The following is a 22,080-nucleotide window of genomic DNA, read 5'->3' as shown; positions in this document are numbered from 1 at the left end:
GTGTCTGAAGCTATGTGCAGTGAATACCACTGCACAGTTGTGCTAGAGAGACCAGATTTCTTTCCCTAATTTACTGGCATTTGAAGTCAAAGTAAAAACAGCTCAAACACTATACAGGAGCCCGCTAATGAGACACTATAGGATTTTTAAAATGGCTTCATCTTCCAATATCCCCCTAAAGACACATATGTTAACCTACCCCCAAAGGTCCGACACTCTAGTCTAATGTGCAGTAGTGCTCTTCCTGCCAAAATCAAACCAACTGTTAATATAATTGAGTCATTTTGGCCTGTTCTGCTGCGGTGCACAATGTCTGTATGGGTGTCCTCTTAATCAACACTGGTTCCAGATGAGTGGCGCGGAGGAGAGGCCAGATCATGACTGGGCTTGTCGGGAGCCAGAGGAGAATGCTCTGCTCATGGAGGCTCTGACACCTGTGTGATGAGAGAGTGGCATAGCAGGAAAACGGACAATATCACAGCAGGACTCCGACAAACACAACTTTTGACTCATGCCTAAGGGCGGATTGTGCGCTATCTTGCAGGGTGACATGTGTTGCTGTGTTTTTCGGCCACTTGCACTGGCTGCACTGCATGACAGTGGACACAATCAAATTCTTGCACTCCTCCCTCTCCATCAGCTCTGGTCTCTATGCGGCGCCTCACATTAAGATTATATCAATTATGGTGAGTTCACTCCGTTATGTGTACCTTGTCCAAAAATTCACACCGTATAACAGTGGCATGGCACATACGGCATCATGCCAAACTGGTATCTTGTACGAAACGGACTTCTATTAGCTACAAGAAGGTGGAAAATTACACGGGAGACAGTGCTGTCCACTGTAACAATGGGTGTGTGTGTGTGTGTGTGTGGGAAGAGCAGCCCCCTCCTCAGCGGCGCGGACCACGAGAGGGAGACAAAGCTTTTCCCCACTCAGCCTGTCAGTCAGGAGGAGCCCTTCATACAGCTGCACTTCTGCTTGCTTTCCCCTCAGTGTTAAGGATAGTCTGGCGCGGGGGGGTTCGCTCTGATTAGAGAGATGCAAATGTAGATATTTAAAATACTCCGAACCTCATTTCAATTCTGAGGCGCACTGCAGGACGTAAGTCATGCCTCATGGCCAAACATCACCTTATTCATTTCTTCTTCCCATCTGATCCAACCTGACGAGGTCCAACCCACGCGGAGTCGTTTTGTCTCGCCAGAATGACACGGGCCACGTCCATTTAAAACCTGACAAACGCATTCCTGCGGAGATATTGACCAATCGGCGGAGAGGAGGGCGTAACTCTCCTTACTCTAACAAAGCAGGAGTATGAAGTTTAGGTTATCAGTGTACAGCTGCCGTGGGAGAATGGTGCACCTCAGTGCCCACAGGCGCCTGATATATCATCCAACTCTGATTTTATATCCTCGCAACTTCCACCGCTATAGTTAGTTCACAAGGGTGTATGCGCAAAGTTCAACGCATCTCCTCCGCGGCTCCACACTACAAATGGCTTGGATCATTCCCCCGCATCTGCACGGGACTGGCGCCGCTCTGATTGTGCTGGCGGTGATTCTGACAGGTGATGCAGTTGCGCAGGTCTTTGACAGCTACGGATTATCGTACGCCCTGAGGTCCGAGCTGACGGAGGACACCATCCTGGTCGCCAATAATGGGATACGCGTGCCTTTCGGGAGATCAGTCTTCATTGATCCCATCAACGATTTGGTTATCCAAGTTAAGCCCGGTGACAGATGCAGCATAACAGTCCTGGACAATGATCCCTTGTCTCAGAGGCCCGGACTCCTCTCACCGAAAAAGTTTCCGTGCGAATTCGGCCCCAACGACGTGAAGTATTCTCACTTTGGCTCCAGGAGTCCTCCGAGGGATAGAGTGAGATTACAACTCAGGTATGACACCCAAACGGATACCATTATAATACCTTTTATGATGGAGGTGGAAGTCATTTTCACACAGCTGGAAGTGCTGACCAAAAATATGCCACTCACTGTTGAGAAGCTGCTCGGCACAAGTAACCCCATCGATAGAAGAATTTTAGAATTCACCTATGATAGAAGTGCTCAACAATGCAAAATAGCCTCTCTCTCCAGTGGCAGCGTGCTGCCCAGGTATGGAAAACTTGTGGATGATGACAGCCTTGGAACAATGGTGGACTGTGATGAATTTATTAAAATGAACATCCGTTATCAGCATACCTTTGCCTTGAAATCACCAAACAGAGATTACATTCCAATGCTTGTGGAGTTACATGATAAGGAGGGCAATTTGGTCAAGCAGGAATTTTTCCAAATTTTGGTCAGGATTAAAGAGGGAGAGGAGAACACAGCCCCCAGACCCAGCTTTGTTGCAATGATGATGATGGAAGTAGACCAGTTTGTAATGACAGCGATAACCATGGATATGCTGGCGGCTGAGGATGTTGAGTCTAATCCTGACGAATTAATTTTCAACATCACATCCCCCCTGTCCTTTGAGGAGGGCTACATAGTGAGCACAGATGATAGGAATTTACCAATAACCTCATTTTACCAGGGAGACCTCAAAGACTTGAAAATCGCCTACAAACCCCCTGCTGTGGATTCAGACACTGAGCGGATTTTCCAGATTGAGTTCGAGGTTGTGGACACAGAGGGGGCTGTGTCAGACCCTTTTGCTTTTATGATTGTTGTTAAGCCTATGAACACGTTGGCCCCTGTGGTGACTAGGAATACCGGTCAGTTACTGTATGAGGGTCAGTCCAGGCCTCTGTCCAGTTCACAGAATCTGGAAATCAGCGATGAGGACAGTTTAGACAGAGTCAAAATCACTGTTATTGATGGGCTGAGACGTGGAGAGTTAACTGTTCTGGGCTCAAGGAGGAAATTTTTCACTCCGGCTGACTTAGACGCTGGTGTTGTCATTTATCAACATGATGGAAGTGACACATACAGTGATAATATTATTTTCAGAATGACAGATGGCACAAATGAAGTGGAGTTTCTGTTTCCCATCACTGTTGTGCCAACTGACGATGAGCCTCCCATAATCAATGCCAACACTGGTTTGGTTTTATTCAAAAACCAAATGATGCCAGTCTCCTCGCTTATGCTCAGTGCAGCAGACATTGACTCTGAGGATTCTACAATAAAATTCACGATAGAGCCTCCCTTTTCCACTATTGGGCAGGTGCTGCTGCGTCAGTCTGAGGCCCCAGAGGACCCATCCACCTGGAAGTTTAACACAGAGGATGAAATGTATGAAAAAGTAGTGATTGAATGGCTGCAGCAGGACATTACTGATGGTAAACTGTTTTACAAGCACATTGGGCCCCATAGCACTAGCACAGTCATGGATCAGTTTGTGTTTAAAGTCCAAGATGATAATGACCCACCAAACCAATCAGGTGAGAGCTCATTCATTATCAAAATTCTCCCTATTGATGACCTCCCACCTGAACTGTTCCCTGGCACGACTCTGCAAATGACTGTGCATGAGTTTCAGCTTACTTACTTCCGAAAGAAATTCCTCCGTTACACTGACCTCGACTCAGAGGATCGGGATCTCAAATACACAGTCATCCAGCCGCCGACGGACACGGATGAGAACAGCCCTGTTGTATTGGGAGCTCTGGTATTAACTGAAAAGCCAAACACTGTAGTCACAACGTTCACACAGGCCCAAATTAACCACCATAAAATTGCTTACAAACCACCCGACCTTGAACTTGGAATTACCACTCATGTTTTGCAGTTTAGGTACACTGTGGAGGATGTTTCTGGAAATAGTGTAGAGGGAGCTTTCACTATATTTTTAAAGCCAGTGGACAATAAGCCGCCTCAAATAACCAACTCTGGGTTTACTGTGCTTGAACGTGGCACACATATCATAACAAGTGCTGAGCTGGACACCTCAGACACAGACACAGACAGCAAACAGATAATCTTCACTATTACTCAGCCACCACTGCATGGCCAGATCCAGCTTGCATTCACCGACATGACAAAAGGAGCCACTTTCAGCTTACAGGATATTGCAAATGGCCGAATTTCATACATCCATAATGGGGATGAATCGACAGTTGATGCGATACAAATAGATGTCAGCGATCAGGTCCATGTTGTCCCAATTACTGTAAGGATAAGTGTGAAGCCAATTGATGATGAGATTCCAACTATCAGTCTCCCTGCTGGCACAATTGGCTCCTACATAGATGTACTGGAAAATGGAGCAACAGAAATAACGAGTAATGTCATTCAGGGAAGAGATGAGGACACGGATGACCTTCGTTTGACCTTCATTGTTGAGGACCCGCCATCATTAGGAGAAATTCTTGTGAAAGGTGTCCCGTCTGGTATATTCACCCAGGCCGATATCATTAACGGCCTCGTGGTCTATGCTCATACCAGTGGGGAGATAGGCCTGACCACAAAAGAGGACTTTTTCAATCTCACTTTGACGGACATGTCTGATGAGTGGACTGTTGGAGGAAATAAGATCACAGGTGTCAGAGTGCATGTAACTATTCTTCCCCTGGACAGCCAGGCTCCAGAGGTCTTTGTGGGTCCACAGTTCACTGTTGTTGAGGGAGCGAAGAATGTCATTCAAATTCTTCATATAAGCGCTGATGATGTCGACACACCCAGTGATGACCTCCTTTGCACAATCATTGTACAGCCAACTTCAGGGTATGTGGAAAACATCTCCCCAGCCCCCGGCTCAGAGAAGTCCAGGTCTGGGACAGCCATCAGTGCTTTCACCATCAAGGACATCAGACAGAATCACATTTACTATGTTCAAAGCATTCACAAAGGAGTCGAGCCAGTGGAGGACAGGTTTACATTCAGATGCTCTGATGGCATCAATTTCTCTGAAAGGCACTTTTTCCCTATCTCCGTAATCCCCTCTAATGATGAAAAGCCTGAGATTTACATGAGAGAGTTTGTAGTTATGGAGGGCATGAACATAGTCATTGATACTCCCATTCTGAATGGTGCTGATGCAGATCTCCCCCCTGATCAGCTCACATTCATTATCACTAAACCCCCCAAGCACGGATTTATTCTCAATCAGCTCACTACTGGCACAGTCCCCGTCTTTAACTTCACCTTGGATCAGATCAGAGAGGCGTCCAGCATTGTGTATGAACATGATGACTCAGAGACCACAGAGGACAGCTTTGATATTGTTCTTACAGATGGAAAGTTCAGTGTAGAGAAAACAGTAATAGTTATGATTATCCCTGTGGATGACGAAACCCCGAGGATGGCAATCAATGATGGCCTTGAAATTGAGATAGGTGATGTGAAAGTCATAAACAGCGATGTTTTGAAAGCTACTGATCTGGACTCTGAGGATAGCATGCTAACTTATATTATTCGCTATGGGCCTGGTCAGGGGTATTTGCAGAGAACACTGCCCTCCGGGACACTACAAAATATAACAGTTGGAATGAACTTTACGCAGAACGAAGTGGATCAGGGTTTGATTGTGTACATCCATAATGGGCAAGAGGGGATTCGAGACCTCATCAAATTTGATGTGACAGATGGCATCAATCCTTTGATTGACAGATACTTCTATGTAACAGTGGGTGGCATTGACATGGTTTTCCCTGACGTGGTCAGTAAAGGTGTATCCCTTAAAGAGGGTGGCAGGGTTACTCTGACAACAGACTTACTCAGTACTAGCGACCTTAACAGCCCAGATGAACACTTGGTTTTCACAATAACCCGAGCTCCAGTGAGGGGCCATCTGGAGTGTACAGACACACCTGGGATGCCCATCTCATCCTTCACGCAGCTCCAGCTGGCTGGCAACAAAGTCTACTACATTCACACCTCTGACGATGAAGTGAAAATGGATAGCTTTGAATTTGAGGTGACTGACGGCTACAACCCTGTGTTCCGCACTTTCCGCATCTCCATCACTGATGTTGACAATAAAAAGCCTGTGGTGACTGTACATGGCCTGGTGGTGACCGAAGGAGAAAACAAACTCATCACGCCTTTTGAGCTAACAGTGGAGGACAGAGACACTGCTGACCGCCTCTTGAAGTTCACAGTCACTCAAATCCCGGTTCATGGTCGCCTGCTCTTTAACAACACCAGGCCTGTCAACTCCTTCACAAAGCAGGACCTGAATGAGAACATGATCAGCTACAAGCATGATGGCACAGAGAGCGCAGAGGACAGCTTCTCCTTCACCGTCACTGATGGCACTCACACAGACTTCTTTGTCTTCCCCGACACTGTATTTGAGACTCGAAAGCCCCAAGTAATGAAAATTACTGTCCTCCCGGTGGATAATGGGGTACCACAGATTGTGGTGAATAAGGGTGCACCAACATTGCGGGTTCTGGAGACTGGCCACCTGGGGTTTGTGATCACCAGCAAGAACCTTAAAGCAGAAGACAGAGACAGCGTTCAGAATTCTGTGACCTTTAGGATTACTGTGGCCCCACAACATGGCTACTTGATCAACCTTGGCAAAGGAAATGCCACTATCACCACTTTCACGCAAGGTAAGAGAGCTACATTTCAAAGTGCTTTGTGATCCTGTGACAGATTTGTAATACTGCAGATACTGACATTGAAGAAAGCTTTAAATTCTCAGAGGTATTTGAGGCCCAGTCTTAAACTCATTTTACATTTACTCACTCTGCTAAATGTACTCCCCTCTGAAAAATGCTGAGTTTAAATATAAAGGTTTTTGTTTTCACTCATGAGACTGTTTATAGAGATGAAGTATACCAGTGCCCAAGGCTGACCAGTTTTCACTGGAGGAGTGCATTTTTCAAAAAGTGCCTAATGTATTTCACTCAGGGAAAAGAACGGATGGTGATTTGTACATTTCTAGAGGAATATTTTTAACAGAAGACAAGGGACTTACAGACATGGTGATAAATAATGTGAATGTGCAAATGCGTCCAAGGGAGGGAGACATGGTTGCCAAGCTCACAGCCAACCACAGGTTTTGGAAACATTACAGTAGAGAAGTTAGATTTCAAACAGACTAGAAGGGTGTTTGGTCAATGGTAAATATCAGGTTGGCAGCATCAGTGCACAGTCAATATCCATGCATTCCCTGTTCTTTTTTTTACTGAGTCACCGTGCAATGCTTTCCCCAAGAGGCCTGTTCAATATTTCAAGACTTCTCACAAGAGTAAACAGATGGTAAATAAAGACACGATCTCCTAGGCATTTGAAAATTGTGGCTATGTATTCTTATGCATCGGTCCCTTTGAAGGGAACTGTTTTGACATCAAATACACAAGATGGAAAGGGCTGTAAACTTCACAATCTTGCAGATCTGGGGCTATAAAGAACCCTTTCTAGCACCTCACTATTAGGGTAGTAAACAGACCGCTGTGATGGAACCCCACGAGTCAAGCTATTCTTTATGTTCACTGTCATTCAGGAGTCTAATAGATATACAGCCCTTGTTACCAGGCAGTTTCTCCTTTCAGATCCCCAGGACACTATGCAGCATGCACATTTTATCACACAGCCCCAGCCTGGTTCTTAAAGAAAGGCTCAGCAGTAGTTATTGATAAATAATCTATCAGGGACAAAATTGGACCCCTTTTTTCCACTTGTCATTTGAATTTAAATTTAGATAACTTATGTATTTTTTTATGAGTGGGGTATCACAGATATTTATGCAAATGTATCTCTTTTTCAGCTGAAATCAATGACATGAACATCTGCTATGTTCTGAGGGATGGCGACAGTGCTACAAATGACATCTTCTATTTTTCCATTGAGGACAATGGTAAGTTATTTTATTTAAACATCCCCTCTTGAATGTGTCGTCTCTCACCATTAAGTTTGAAATGAGTCCTTGTCATGCTGAGCCTTGAGGCTGAAATATTAGATTTAGTTACACTGTCTCGAGTTTAATTTTAAGAAATTTGCCCTCTCAAAGAAGAGAGAGGAAAAGGTTGTGTGCACTTCATATTGCGTCAAATTTAGCAGAGGTACTAAGCAAAAGGTGTGTGCACAGATCTGAGATATTTCCAGAACCACAATTAGAGCAAATTTGAAAAATAGGTATGCAGATATTAAGAAAAAGATACTATTTATATGTAACTTTTGTTTCTGTCATGCTTTCATGCTGTTGTTGGCTTTTATTTAACCAAAAGCTCTGCCAAAAGTTTGACAATCAGCGGTTTCACGCTTATTAACCTTTTATCTGAACATTCATGTTAGTTTTACTGTGCATCATACGGTGGGTAGCTCAGTCTTATACCCACCTATGGTCAACCAATTTTCTTTTCTATGCCAGGGCATCCTGTTGAAGAAGGCAATGATTGATTCAGCAAGTAAGCAATTAGTAGAACAATTAGCGAAGACCTTCCTTCTGCTGTAGATATGTAATGAGGCACAGGCTCAATGAATGATTTGAGGCAATCATGCCGGTGTTGCCGATTAGCAGAAGCAGCGTGCCTGACGGTGTGTCCTTTCTGCTACCCTTCAGTGGTGATGAGTGAGCACAAAGGACCTCTCTAATAGGGGCCCTCTTTTCCCACAAGCACCTCAGTGGGCCCCCCTACGCATTTTCTCATTTCTCAACTTGGGACTAATCTGTGGCTTCGGTGGAACAATAAGTTAACATCAATGCCAATAGGTGGAAGATGTGCTAATGAGAGAAGGCTAAAATGCAGGGGATAACTCCTGATCAGGCGGTGTTACTGAGTGACAGTTTTCACACCTGAGTTGCTGGCAAGTGTTGAGCCCAGCTCCTTTGTTGTTGAGTGAGATTCAGACAGACCCTTTATTGTTTTCTCAGTTGGGTTATTTGTCATGGATCACTCCGCGTGTCTGTCTCTGTCACTTTCTTTCTCTTTCTACCTTGCTTGATGCTTGATGGCATATTTATATCCCACACTGGGAGATTATCTCCCACAACTGGCAATTAGGTTCATTTTTTTCAACACCCCCTACAATATTTTACATCACTTTTAGACTTGACAGGAGGAGGACTCAAAACAGCTTATGTCTTATTCTGTCCTCAGTTATAGTTAGGTGTTCGAACAAAACAAAACATAAATTTGCAGCAGTCAGACACAATACATTTCTCCACAGTGTCATTCTTTGTGCTTTATGATAGCACCTAAATGGCTTGACAAATTGATGAAGAGTCCTGTTGGATGACCCATCCATAAGGACTCAATACATACTACACTGCAGCCTCTGAGGCAGTCAGTGAACATTTTTTAAATAAGATTTAAGCTGTGCCGGTGGCTGCCCTAAATCCCCAGACAGAGCCTCCAGCTCTTTGAACAGTTGTGTTGGGGAGGAGCTGAATGGTGTACACTGGCACACAGCTGCACTCTGTCATGTTCAGCGGTGGAAAACATTTTCCTCCTCGCTTCAAGTTCATTGGGAAATTTACCAACTGCATTTGGCAGTTTTTTAGGGTGAAAAGTTACTTTTCATGTTGCAGCTGCTCAGTGGGATTCAAGGGGTTTTGTGCCAACAGCTGTGATGAACTGTGAATGTGCACACAGTTTTAAGTACATGTGTGCGCTTGCTGTTCACTGCTGATCAACATGCACAACTGAATTTGTGTGCTTATTTTAGGGTGGATGCAGCTAATGGTAATATTCTATTTATTCTGATATTCAATCATTTAATCTACAGAATATCCCAAAACAGTGAAAAATCTTCATGATATTTTCCTACAGTTCAAAGTGAGGCCGTCATATTGCTTCTTTTGTTCAACTAAGCACAAAGGAACTCATCTAATTTTCAATGATATCAAACTGACAAAGCAGCGGATCTTAACATCTGAGAAGCTGAAAATAACAAACCTTACAAGATCTTGCATGATAAATTACTTACTGCAGTAAGTTTTCTTTAATTTTCTGTCAATGGACTTTTTCAAGTAGAGCGGCACTCAGTAGAATGCAAATCTCCACCAAGGCCAAACAATCCTGCATGACTGTCAGATCCATATTATCAGGATATTTGATTCAAATTGTAGAAAGTCATAGGTCAACTACATAAATATATCAACTTTTTTTTTTCACTTCAAAATCTATGCACTATTCCTATCTTGAAAGGCTGGAGGACATGATAAAAATTACTGGATAACCAAAATGTCATAGGTCCTCCCGGGTCCCTGCCTCATCCCTCCACCAAGTTTGGTGCAAAACTTTTTTGCGTAATCCTGCTGACAAACAAACAAACAAACAAACAAGGATGAAAACATAACCTCCTTGGCTGATGTAATAAATCATTTCAGCACTAGCTGTCAGACATTATCTGATGCTTATGCTCCTTGGTAAGTTCACTGTACTGGGATCAGTGTACCACACAACTGATTGTTATAGGGTTTCTGCTGGCTCCATTGTCAGTACAAAAATGAAGTGACTTACAACTTGCATGCATTACAGGGAAAGGCACTAAGTTACTCTCAGGTTTTTTTTCACAAAGGGGAATGAATGGAAAGTACCAAGCCACTCAGTATGCTCTATCCAAATACTTATGGCAGTTTGACACCTGATGACAAGGTTGTTCTAGTTGTTGAGTCTTCGATCATACTTTCTCTGATAAATGGATTGTTTTGTTATGAGCCACAGTCTTGGCTCTCACTTAGCTGCTAGGTCTGAATTCTTCTTGGCATCGATGCGTCTGCTGCTTGGTCAATGTTGTAAATGTTGTGCTCCGAGCCCAGGTTTAAATCTATGTTGGACCTATTTTTGTCCATTGTTTGGCAGAGTATGTGATTATTGGCCGTGGCAATAATGACCATTGCTTTTTTTCCCCCATGAAATGTGCTTTTTTAAGAACTACTAGAAAGGATGATAAACTCTTTGTTAATTGTTTTGTTTAGCTTGATAAATTAGGCTTATGTAATTTAGGCTTGATGAGAAGTTGCTGTTTCACTCAATTAGCTTGGCTACATAAAGACACCAGATGGGAGTCTTGCTACAAATAACAACATGGCAATTAGGCCACAACCCAAAATTCTTATCATTTTTAATTAGTGTATGTCACAATAAAAATGATTCTCAATATGTGACTTAAATACTGGTACTCTTGACTCTCCTGTTGTACATCAAACAGAATAATACTTAAATGACTTAAAAAAATATCTGCAGATTGTTTATAATAGCATATAACTGTGTAATCATGGGTAATTTGGGGACTCTGTGTCATTCTTCTCTCCTGTCTCCAGTTTCTTTTTCATTTCAGAAAGCTGCCACCATGCGCCTTTACGGCTGCATTTAAAGTGCTTTTGCCAAAAAGGAAATGACAGGGCTTATTTTCTCAGAGCCACTCGTGTGTCTTGCTATTTGTCAAGCTTGTCAAAGGCCTGAATGAATAATAACAGAGGAGTGAAATTACACATATTAATTTGTGGGTGTCTGTTTACTGTTTTGGAGAAACATCACACCTGGACAACAGTCACGAACAGAGGCGTGGGCCAGAAACATCTCTAATTACTTAGAAAGTGACTTGTTTAGAACAAGATTGTTATCTGCATGTTTGTATCTCTGTGTGTGTGTGTGTGTGTGTGTGTGTGTGTGTGTGTGTGTGTGTGTGCATTGAGGAGGGGGCTGCTCCTGTCATTCTAAGTCAGTTAATTGCCGTGTTTCAGCAGACTCCATCCCTCCCCTTGTCTCCTGAGGATTTGAGTGCATTCAGGTGGGCTTACCTGAGCACACACAAGCCCTGGCATTCCCAGGCAGTTGTTTGTGGAGCTGAATCCTTGTCTGCCTCCAGCCAGTCAGTCAGCATCAGGGATGCTTCCTACTGACAGACACACTGCAGCGGCCTTTGTTTTTCATTCCAGGCACTCACTACCACCTATTTTTTTTCTTCCACTGAACTGCAAAGTCGCACCAAAAGATCATTGATTGTTCAGTTCATAAAAATGTGCTCCTTCTGAAGGTCAAAATACACAGCCATTTCCTTGGATTTCCCATTTGACTGGTGAGGCTTGTTTAGTATGTAAAGTGCACTGAGTATGTAAATCAATAATTCAGATTTGTAGTGGAATGGGTCTGCAGTGTACAACACGGCTCCTGACTAGAACAATTTTTTCTTACATGGCAGCCTCTGAAAAAAGAGAGGAACGTTTCTCCTCTCCACTTTCCAATGCACATCTGCAGCACCCACCTCAACAAGCATCTTTTGTTTCTTTTTTTATGCTCTGTGTAACAAGATAAGTCCAGGTCAGTGTGGGTACCTCGACCTAATAAATCCTCCAAATCATTTCAGCGTGCTGTACCACATCTGCCGTGTAGATCCTCTACATCTTGTGTGTTATCAGTGTGTAATCGCTTGTGACACTGAGTGCATACTTGAATCCATCTCCCTTGTCTCCCCTCCTGTCTAATCCCAGGTTAGGTGGGATTATCTTTTTTTTTTTTTTTTTTTTTACCATTGCGTGCTAGAGTGCAACAAAGATAAAAGAAGAGCACTTGCTCTGACATGCAGATGTGAGGTTAGTGTAGATTTAGTGTATGCTATAATATCCCCATCAGAGCGGAGGTGATGACTCTGCAGTTTCACTGTGTGTTTTTGTCCTGTTATTAATGAAATTGTCTCTCCTTCATTCCATCCTTAGGACCTAAGGTGTGAATCTTCACATGCATGAAATATGCTGTAAACTTCAGCAAATTACATAGCTGGTTCAGTTGTGTTTTAAAGAGATTTTTCAGTTGTTAGGTTTTCCTCACAGTCCATCTGTGCTGCAGCTAATAAAATATCAGGTAGTCATTTTATTGTTCTGGAAAAAACGTTTTGTGATAAAACATCTGGGAGTTGATTACAGAGCTATTCCTGGGTAACAGCTGCTTCACTTGGGGATGAAAAACTGAATTACAAAGAGGATTTAGGCTAATCGTTTTAGATGGAGAGTGATTTGCGTGGCTCTAGTCCCTTATGTCCTCAGTCACTAACTTTGATTTATAACGTTCTCACTGGACTGCACTGCATTTATATTTGATATGTTTATTACCCAGAACCAGTCTTCTCTATTAAACACAACATAATGAGGTGTATCTGCAAATTTATTTTCCTTTAATGTGTGTGTGAAGATCAGAGATTACCAAAGTAAAAGCATATCAGTGATGCAATTACCAACAACTTGTGCTCATTGGTGTGGAGATGAAAGATTTATTGTGGTTTAACAGAATTAAGACAATGTAATTCTTCTTACAAAAAGATTAAAAAGCCATTATCAATGATTGGCTCGTTCTACAATGCACGTAAGACAAAACATGCTGAGGGGAGGTTTCTTTGTTCTGTGATGAATTAGGCATTGAATTAGCAAATGAAGGCCATTCTGTCTTCCTCCTTGGGTCTTCTTGGCTCATTGTGTTGGATTATTATCAACAGATGTCGGTTAGATTTATGCTTCTATTTGTCCATTGCAGACTACTGCTAAACACTAAGTAAACACTTGACACATTAATTCAGAAAATAAAAGCACCTTGTGCTGTCTCCTGGAGCAGAGAAAGAGGGCCCTGAATGTGTTATAGAAAGATAATGATGTCAAAGAGCGACAGCAATATTTTGTATATTGTTCATTCTGGTAGTGATTGCATACAACATAGAATTTAGGTTAAACATATGTATAGCCTCTATGGCCCTCTCACACCAACGTGCCCTCATTTTCCCTTTGGAAAACAGAAGGGAAACCCTGTTTGATGAAACCTTTCCTCTCTCTTAATATGCTGCCTAAGTAAGTGCATGGAGCCAAGGTTAACAAAGCAATGGCAAATTCCCAAAAGTATAGAGACCCCAGGCCCAGGCTTGTTCCCTTGATGATGATATGTGTCGTCATACCTGCCTTAGGATATCAGTCTAGCAGAACTGTGGTTGTTCAAGCACTGACTCTGTAGAAAATCCCTCTTTTGTGGACAGTATGTATGATTTGAAGTTTGTGTTATCAGTTTTAAGGAGAGTCAGGGCTCCCATGAACTCCAGAAAACCTGTTGAATATATGCAGTCTAAAGCTTTCTCGCGCTGACACCAGGAGAAGATGAAAAATGTGTAAAATGGCATGGAAAATGTTCAGCAAAATGGGACCGTTTTGGAATCTTTTCACTTCATAATGAAAGCAAAATTAAAATCTCAATCTCTCATGAGAGCTTTCCGTTTGAGTCTCGTTAGATTTTTGGCCACAGCGTATGAAACAGTTTGATAAGAGTGTGTTTTGACAAATCTGACATTCCCAGAAAACAGCAGGAACTCTGAGAGTCATTGGTGCTACAGTTGCTGCTGTGACGTCTCTTTTTTCACAGTAGCAGAGCTTTTGTTCAATTTTGCAAAATCACTCTGGATAATGTGTTTTTGGCCCCTGAATCCCAGCACTGGGCTGGAGCTGCTCCTTTCAACCATTCTGCCTCATAAGCCTCTGACAGCTGGGCATTGGCTGTAGTGTCACAGCTCTCTCCAGCTGAGCCTGGGTTTCAGGATTGGAGCCCAGTGCAGGATACACCTCCTTTATACAAGCGTTTCATGCACAAACACTCATTCACAGAGCATCCAGCATCTATCCATCTCAGGGCCAGCTGCCTGATATTGCAATCAGAGATTAAGCTGGCACTGCTAAAATGGTGCATTAAGAAGCAGGGTATCAACTACAGTTTAATTGATAACTGCTTTGTCTTTGATTTCAAGCTGTTGTCTCGTTTGATTATTTGAGTGCTATGGTGTAGGCCAGGAAAACATCAGCTCCTTTCATATCGATATTATCAGCATTTCAGTATGCCAAGAAAATATACACAGTAGAGGGAAATGGAAAATGTTGCACAGTTTGAAGCAAACCCTCTCGAAGAGGTTTTCATTTTATACACTCCCTACGAACACGGTAGGAGCGTGTCTTGGGAGTAGCAGGGCTCTCATCACATAAAAGGTGCTGATGAAACCCTTCGGAGATTCTGTGTGTGGATCAAGCTCCCTCTCACCACCACCTCCACCACCTGCTTCCCTCCATAAGGGGAGACTGATAGGCAGGATATGAGAATCCATCTAGTTGAGAAATGGGAGGGAAGAGCAGTCAGAGGAGATGAAAGATAGAAGTGCTCTGTTGGTCTCAGTATTGATGGGGGCAAGGCGTCAAGCTGCTTCCTGTCGCCTGTAGCGATGGCATGAATGTGCTGATGTGCAGTTCTCTCTCTAAACAGCGCCTGTGTTGACAAGTTGCGAGGGCTCAAATGTAGTAGGTGAGCCCTGCAGGCGTGCAGCCTCATCTACATATGAATGGAAATTATTTTGATACTTGCCGTAGAGTTGATTAGGAGTTACAGAATAAATAGATAAATAAAAAGAGTGGGGCTGGCTCGTCTGCAAAGTATGCATCCCACTTCTCCACATATCTAAAAATATATGACAGCCTGAAACTGTGTGGTTATTTAAGTCAGTGAACATTCCTGTCTTTTATTTCATGTTCCCCTCAAGCATGTATGGCACATCTCTGAAAAGTCAACTTTTAACAAGGGGCTCAAAAAAAAAAAAAAAAAAAAGGTTTCAGTCCTTAAAAGAGCTATCATCAAGTGACTAGTAATGCGAGTGAAAGCCAGTCATATTTTGTGTTAAAATGCAGACAGCACCCTGTAAATCAATTGTAGTTAACTGGAATCTTTTTTATAGAGCTGTAGCAGCTGTAGCAGCTCTATATTTAAAAAAAAAAAAAAAAAAAACAAAAAAAAAAACTATTTTTGTATGCAATTTGAGTTCTTACAGTGATTTGTTGTCTCTTCAAGTTTTTTGTTTCTGCCCCATGTTGCTTTGTGGAATATAAAGAAAAAATTCTGCACATTTCTGACACAGCCAGAGAAATGTCCAGAGCTCAGATCAACCCTTCTCCCATGAAGAATAATAAGGAACGTCTTTCTGGCTGAAATTAACTAGACCATGCCTGGGCTTATCTTGGTTTTCCAGGACATGGGCTCGGAGTGAAGAGTTACATATTAGCAGGCAAAGGGGGAGAGGGAAACAAAGAAAGGCCACAGGGTGCAGGTCTAGACAAATGGACAATCTGATCCAGATACTCTTTAAATCCCCGAGTAATTGGCTGAAGCAATTACAATTATGAAAAAATTGTTCTGTAATACTTTAAAGGTTATCACTGGTCAGTGAGTCATATGCAAGAATTGTATTTTCAGTACATTATGCTTCACTACAGGCAGAGAGCATTGGGGCCTATTGGGTGCCTTGTGAAACCTCTGGGATGCTCAGCTAACAGATTTAATTTGCACTTAACATACCTTCTAAAGAGAGTTGATCAGTTTTAAAGGGCATTCAGTGTGTGTGAGTTAAAATGTCACAGATAGAAGCTGTAGGCAACAATGCAAATTCCACACGCCTCTCATGTTTATCTCCTTTGACATTTAGCTTTTGTCCCTCAGATGTAATCGTTTTCAGTGTCTATGAAATACTCATCGCATCTTATTACTGCCATCCTTGAGGGACCAGGTGTTGTGTTCCCTACACCAGGATGTTCTTCTTTGTGTGTTAGCTTTGAAGACAATAGTATCTGACACAGTGGGAGAGCATCCTTTTGAAGCTCATAATGTTTACTTTTTATTGATTGTTTTTGACACATTTGATCCAGTGGTAATTGTCACAGTGTTAGGGTTGTTTGGGACATACCCTAGTTGTTTTCTTTACCTGTCTCTATCACTCAGCTTCAGTCTGTGAGCACTGCTGTTCTCTCATCCTCTCATCATTTTCAACATTGTTCCTTGTGCCATATTAAATTATTGAGATTTGATTTTTAACTTTGATTTTTTTGCATTTGCAGCAATGCAGCAGCTTAATGCTCTATGAATATTAAACAGATTATCTCGATAAATAGCCAATGCTGTATTGTATTGTCATAGACTACACTGTATGTAAAGTTTTAAGGCACAGGACCTGAACTGATTTCAGAGAGGAGATTCTTTTTTATTTTTTTTAATGCAGCTGTATTATTACATCATCAAAACAAGTGATAATGTAATAATTGCAATAGCAACATTATGTATGACAATGCTTGTTTTTGTGTTTTGTTTTGTTTTTTTTAATCTTTGCACAAGTACAGTTTATATTTAGAATCTAAACATATTAGCAAAAATTTCCCTACATGATAATGGTATTTGTGGAGGAACTTTGTTTTGCCTTGCAAAAATAATTGCAAAGGTTAGCAAACATTGAACAGCATAACCTAATGAACTGCACTCCACTATTCTTTTTTAAAGTGACATAGATTTACAGTATCTCACCAAAGCGAGTACACCCCTCACATTTTTGTAAATATTGTATTATATCTTTTCATGGGACAACACTGACGATATGACACTTTGATACAATGTAAAGTAGTCAGTGTACAGCTTGTATAACAGTATGAATTTGCTGTCCCCTCAAAATAACTCAACACACAGCCATCAATGTCTAAACCGCTGGCAACAAAAGTGAGTACACCCCAAAGTGAAAGTGTCCAAATTGTGCCAAAAGTGTCAATATTGTGTGTGGCCACCATTATTTTCCAGCACTGCCTTAACTCTCCTGGGCATGGAGTTCACTAGAGCTTCACAGGTTGCCCCTGGAATCCTCTTTCACTTCTCCATGACGACATCACGGAGCTGGTGGATGTTAGAGACCTCGCGCTCCTCCACCTTCTGTTTGTGGATGCCCCACAGATGCTCAATAGGGTTTAGGTCTGGAGACATGCTTGGCCAGTCCACCACCTTTACCCTCAGTTTCTTTAGCAAGGCAGTGGTCGTCTTGGAGGTGTGTTTGGGGTCGTTGTCATGTTGGAATACAGCCCTGTGGCCCAGTTTCCGCAGGGAGGGGGGGGGGTCATGCTCTGCTTCAGTACGCCACAGTACATGTTGGCATTCATGGTTCCCTCAATGAACTGTAGCTCCCCAGTGCTGGCAGCACTCATGCAGCCCCAAACCATGACACTCCCACCACCATGCTTGACTGTAGGCAAGACACACTTGTCTTTGTACTCCTCACCTGGTTGCCGCCACACACGTTTGACACCATCTGAACCAAATACGTTTATCTTGGTCTCATCAGACCACAGGACATGTCCATGTCCTTGGTCTGCCTGTCTTCAGCAAACTGTTAGCGGGCTTTCTCGTGCATCATCTTTAGAAGAGGCTTCCTTCTGGGACGACAGCCATGCAGACTAATTTGATGCAGTGTGCAGTGTATGGTCTGAGCACTGGCAGGCGGACCCCCCCACCCCTTCAACCTCTGCAATGCTGGCAGCACTCATACGTCTATTTTCAAAAGACAACCCCTGGATATGACGCTGAGCACGTGCACTCAACTTCTTTGGTCGACCATGGTGAGGCCTGTTCTGAGTGGAACCTAAATTTACACTGTTATACAAGCTGTACACTGACTACTTTACATTGTATCAAAGTGTCATATCTTCAGTGTTGTCCCATGAAAAGATATAATACAATATTTACAAAAATATGAGGGGTGTACTCACTTTTGTGAGATACTGTAGATGATAGGATTAAAAGTAATATACTACATGTACAGTGCATAAGGACGGAGTAACTGGATTCAAAGTATGAAGCCATAATTTCTATCTTACCTAGTGTGGTATCCTGTAAATATACCTGCTGCACAGGAATATGATTGTAAATGTTATTTGCATGGCCACCACTATAAAATCACACAGTCATGACCTTGCAGTGATTGAAATCCAGAGAAAAATATTTGCAGTTTGACTAAATGAATGAAAATTTGCAAGCATCCATAAAGGTAATCTTCTTTTAATATACCTGAACCCAGGGTTTGTTCCACTGCTCAGACTAATCTGCAGTCCAGTGTTAGAGGGAGGAGACAATAACAACACTAAATCCTTAGATATTTTCTCCCCTCTTTTCATGAATGCAGACCTGCATGCTTATCTTTAACATGCAGGTTTGCACAGTTCTACTTGAAGGCTCCTTTTCACCAGTCATAAACAAAGGACCAAGAGTCATTTAACACTTCTTTAGGAAATACCATTTCAGCTATTCAGGGAGTATTTTCCTCTCAGGCAAAAGCCTTCCTACATGTGAGGATTTGCAAGTAACAACTGTGAAAATGCAGCTGAAACATGTTGTTATAAATGAAACCAGCCCTGTGAACAGTCTTGACAAACACCCGACTCTATTAGTATGGAGCTCATGGGTCTGTGGGACTGGGATTGGGTTTTATATTCTATGGCCTCACACTGCTGCTTTCAGCAAACAGTCCACCATTATTCGGTCTGACAAGAGAGCAAACACTGTGCATTCAGGGGTCAAGAAAAAGCAGCCCCCCCTTCTCTTTGTCAAGTCCCTTCATCCTGCATCCTTATGCTGCTTTGTTTTCTTGCACATTTTCACACTTCCCTTGTTATTCCACTGTCTCTGTTCCTTTCAATTCAGTCGCCAGTTGAGGTACATTTAACACAGGCAGTTGCAACAATGTAAGCCTTTCAGCTCCTGGGATGGAGACAGATCTTTGTCACCATGAGCTCATCTCTTGAGTCGGGAAGTGTCTGACAGGACGTGAAATTTTTGTTTGTTTTCCAAGATAAGCTCAAAGGGAGTGTAGCATGTTATTCTTTTACAGCTGTAGATATATTTTGCAGGTTTCCCAGTATGCGTCTTACTTATCTTTTTCGGTGGTTCACAGAAGACTGCCAAAGCTACTTCAGTAACTTCGGCCTAGAGGCTGTCAGGGTGTTTATACTGTACACAACTGACTGGTAATGAGTGAGAAACTCTTGATTTTAAATCCACAATGACCTTTAAATGCGAATGCCAAAGAAAGCCCTGCAGCTGCTAATTCAGCCTTTTGTTGTTGTTTCCCCTGCTATTGAGAGTTCAGGCTTTTGCTCTCTAAACCGTGTGGCTGACTGTTAATTAACACACTCGAGGCTGCATCCTCTTTGACAGTCAGGAATGCCATTCAAGGGCAATCAAGGAATACTTTGTCTGACCTCACCTACACAATCGAAACAAGCAAAGCCCTCAGCAACCACTTTTATGCCTCTTTTGGATGGATCCCCAAAATCAAGGTCAATTAATTGATTTATTTACTTGCCCGTACAGAGATACAGTGCACAGTACTCATCATCCTTCTGAGCGAGGTCTCATAACAAAACATCTCTTGCCGTCGGAATGTCAGTGAAATTATACTGTAAATTATTCAGACGCACAATGTGTATTTAATAGTGAGTCAAAGATTTATTATAAGTCTTTCCAAATGAACTTCACATAAATCATGATCTGGTTAATAATTGTAGCTTAACAAAAATGAAGGAAATATTTTAGAAAAGTTGTGCCCACACTACTCTGAACTGAACAGTCTGTCTTCAAGCACTAAGGATGTAGCCATGATCAGGGATAAGTGCTGACCTTGGGTGCTTGGCAGGAGACCCCGTGCCCCAGGTTGGAAATCCACAAACTGCCACAGAGCAGATCTTCTGCAGTGTTGTGCATCCAGAGTTGGCTGCTTGCTAATCCGTAAGGTGTTTGGAAAGAGTCTGTTTCAACTAATATTTCCAGGCGAGGCTAATAGGATTATACTTAAAAACCCAGGATGTTTGCATGTATGTGATTCCAGTCATTTCTAGACTCAGAGCAATATTGACCCTAGTAAACAGCCAAAGACCCACTCTATTGAGTTGTTTTTCTGTTATTTGGCATTTTTTTTCACATGTACATGTTAATTGAATTTTTTTAACATTATAATTTTAATGTTCCTCATCAACCTAAAAAAAATCCAATCTCTCCAGCTAAAGTGCTTCCATGTGGGGTCTGTGTGTGTTTTCTATAGCAGGTGACAAATGACATCATCTGTGGCAGTGTGTGAGGACACTAGAGCGTGAAGCAGACTCCCAGGACAGGGGTGACCTTTCACAACAATCACATTGTACAGTATTTCCTCTGCCACATTTCTGTCCTGGGCCACAAATAAAGGAGCCCCATCTGAAATAAGAGCTCTAGGAATTCCTCACTGCTTTTCCACACAGGCGAGGGGCTACTTTATGACCCTGCAAGAAAGTCTCAGAGTGGCTTCAGCAACACCCTTGTGCTGCGATTTGGAATCAAAAACTGTGTGCAGGCAAGATGAAGGTTTTTTGCTTTGCTTGAAAGGTTTCTTTCTGTCACTCATACTTTTGAGGACGACATTTGGAAGAGCACTGGAGCACCTTTTCTGAATCACTGAAGGCACATTTAAATCATGGACTAAGGTTAAGTGCTTTACCATCAGTGACTTTCTGTGGATTCTGATTAGTAGTGCAGCATTTCCAAAAATATGCATTTCTGCGCTAATCCAACCATCATGGTCGTGTATTGACTGAGCAGTTGAAATAATGATTTGTCAGTCTTAGTTAGTATCTGGTTTTGCCTGCTGACCAAAGGGAAGAATATAATAAATAGGTGAAAATATGATCCAAAAAGCCTAAAAAGAACATATACTAATTTCATCCAACGTAACAAGTTAACTATACGAACTATAACTATACCAACTACATAGGTGTAATAAGTAAACATCTATAGGGTATTGCATCATATTTCTAGACACCTTCTAAACAGCTTTAGTAAATTTATTCATGATTCGGTCATTGAAAATTTAGGACAAAAGTACTCCCAGCCATTGTATACCAAATATGGAAAGAGCACTGAGAGTTAAATCACCTCTATAGCTGTGGTTCAGATGTTAATCTCAAAGAACTTTTACCTGCTGAGAGCAAAGCCTTTCTTGCTTTAAGCCTTGCATGGCTCTCTGACCCAGCACTTTTGTCTAGAAGCGCCTTTGGCCTTTCTTGTAGGCCCCTCAAATATGGCCTCAGAGTGACCACTGTGTCAGGGTGGACACAGAGGCGACAGCAGCCAGAATGAACCCTGCGGACTGGCCAAATTTATACAGCAGAGCGGTTCCCTGAAAGGCTGTGCTGATAGAAAAGGGTTTAGGGCCTGTGAAATCTTAACAGTCCTAAATCTTTCAAGTCATGGCCAACTCCCCACTCGTTACTGCTGATACAAAGCTTAGGGTGATTAGACCATATCGCTCTCTCTCGCTCTCTGCTCTGCTATGTGCTTTCTTTCCTTCAACAGGATTATCATATCCCTTTTCCCTTAATTGGAG

General features: G+C 42.4%; 1 protein-coding gene across 1 annotated transcript in view; it reads left to right on the top strand.

The window, feature by feature from the left end:
* The first annotated feature begins 369 nt into the window (after nucleotides 1-369).
* frem2b (FRAS1 related extracellular matrix 2b) overlaps nucleotides 370-22,080 on the top strand; it is a 55,503-nt gene continuing 33,792 nt past the window's right edge. Inside the window, exons 1-2 of the mRNA XM_071497398.1 lie at nucleotides 370-6,509; nucleotides 7,670-7,759. Coding sequence (XP_071353499.1) covers nucleotides 1,499-6,509; nucleotides 7,670-7,759 — 5,101 coding nt within the window. The 5' untranslated portion in view covers nucleotides 370-1,498. The remainder of the gene's footprint in view (nucleotides 6,510-7,669; nucleotides 7,760-22,080) is intronic.

This window comes from Trachinotus anak, unplaced genomic scaffold, assembly GCF_046630095.1.
Source record: "Trachinotus anak isolate AG129_WGS33_773 ecotype Australia unplaced genomic scaffold, CSIRO_AGI_Tana_v1 ptg000014l, whole genome shotgun sequence".
NCBI lineage: Eukaryota > Metazoa > Chordata > Actinopteri > Carangiformes > Carangidae > Trachinotus > Trachinotus anak.
The sequence above is the reverse complement of the archived record's forward strand: the minus strand, read 5'-3'. Positions and strand labels throughout refer to the sequence as shown.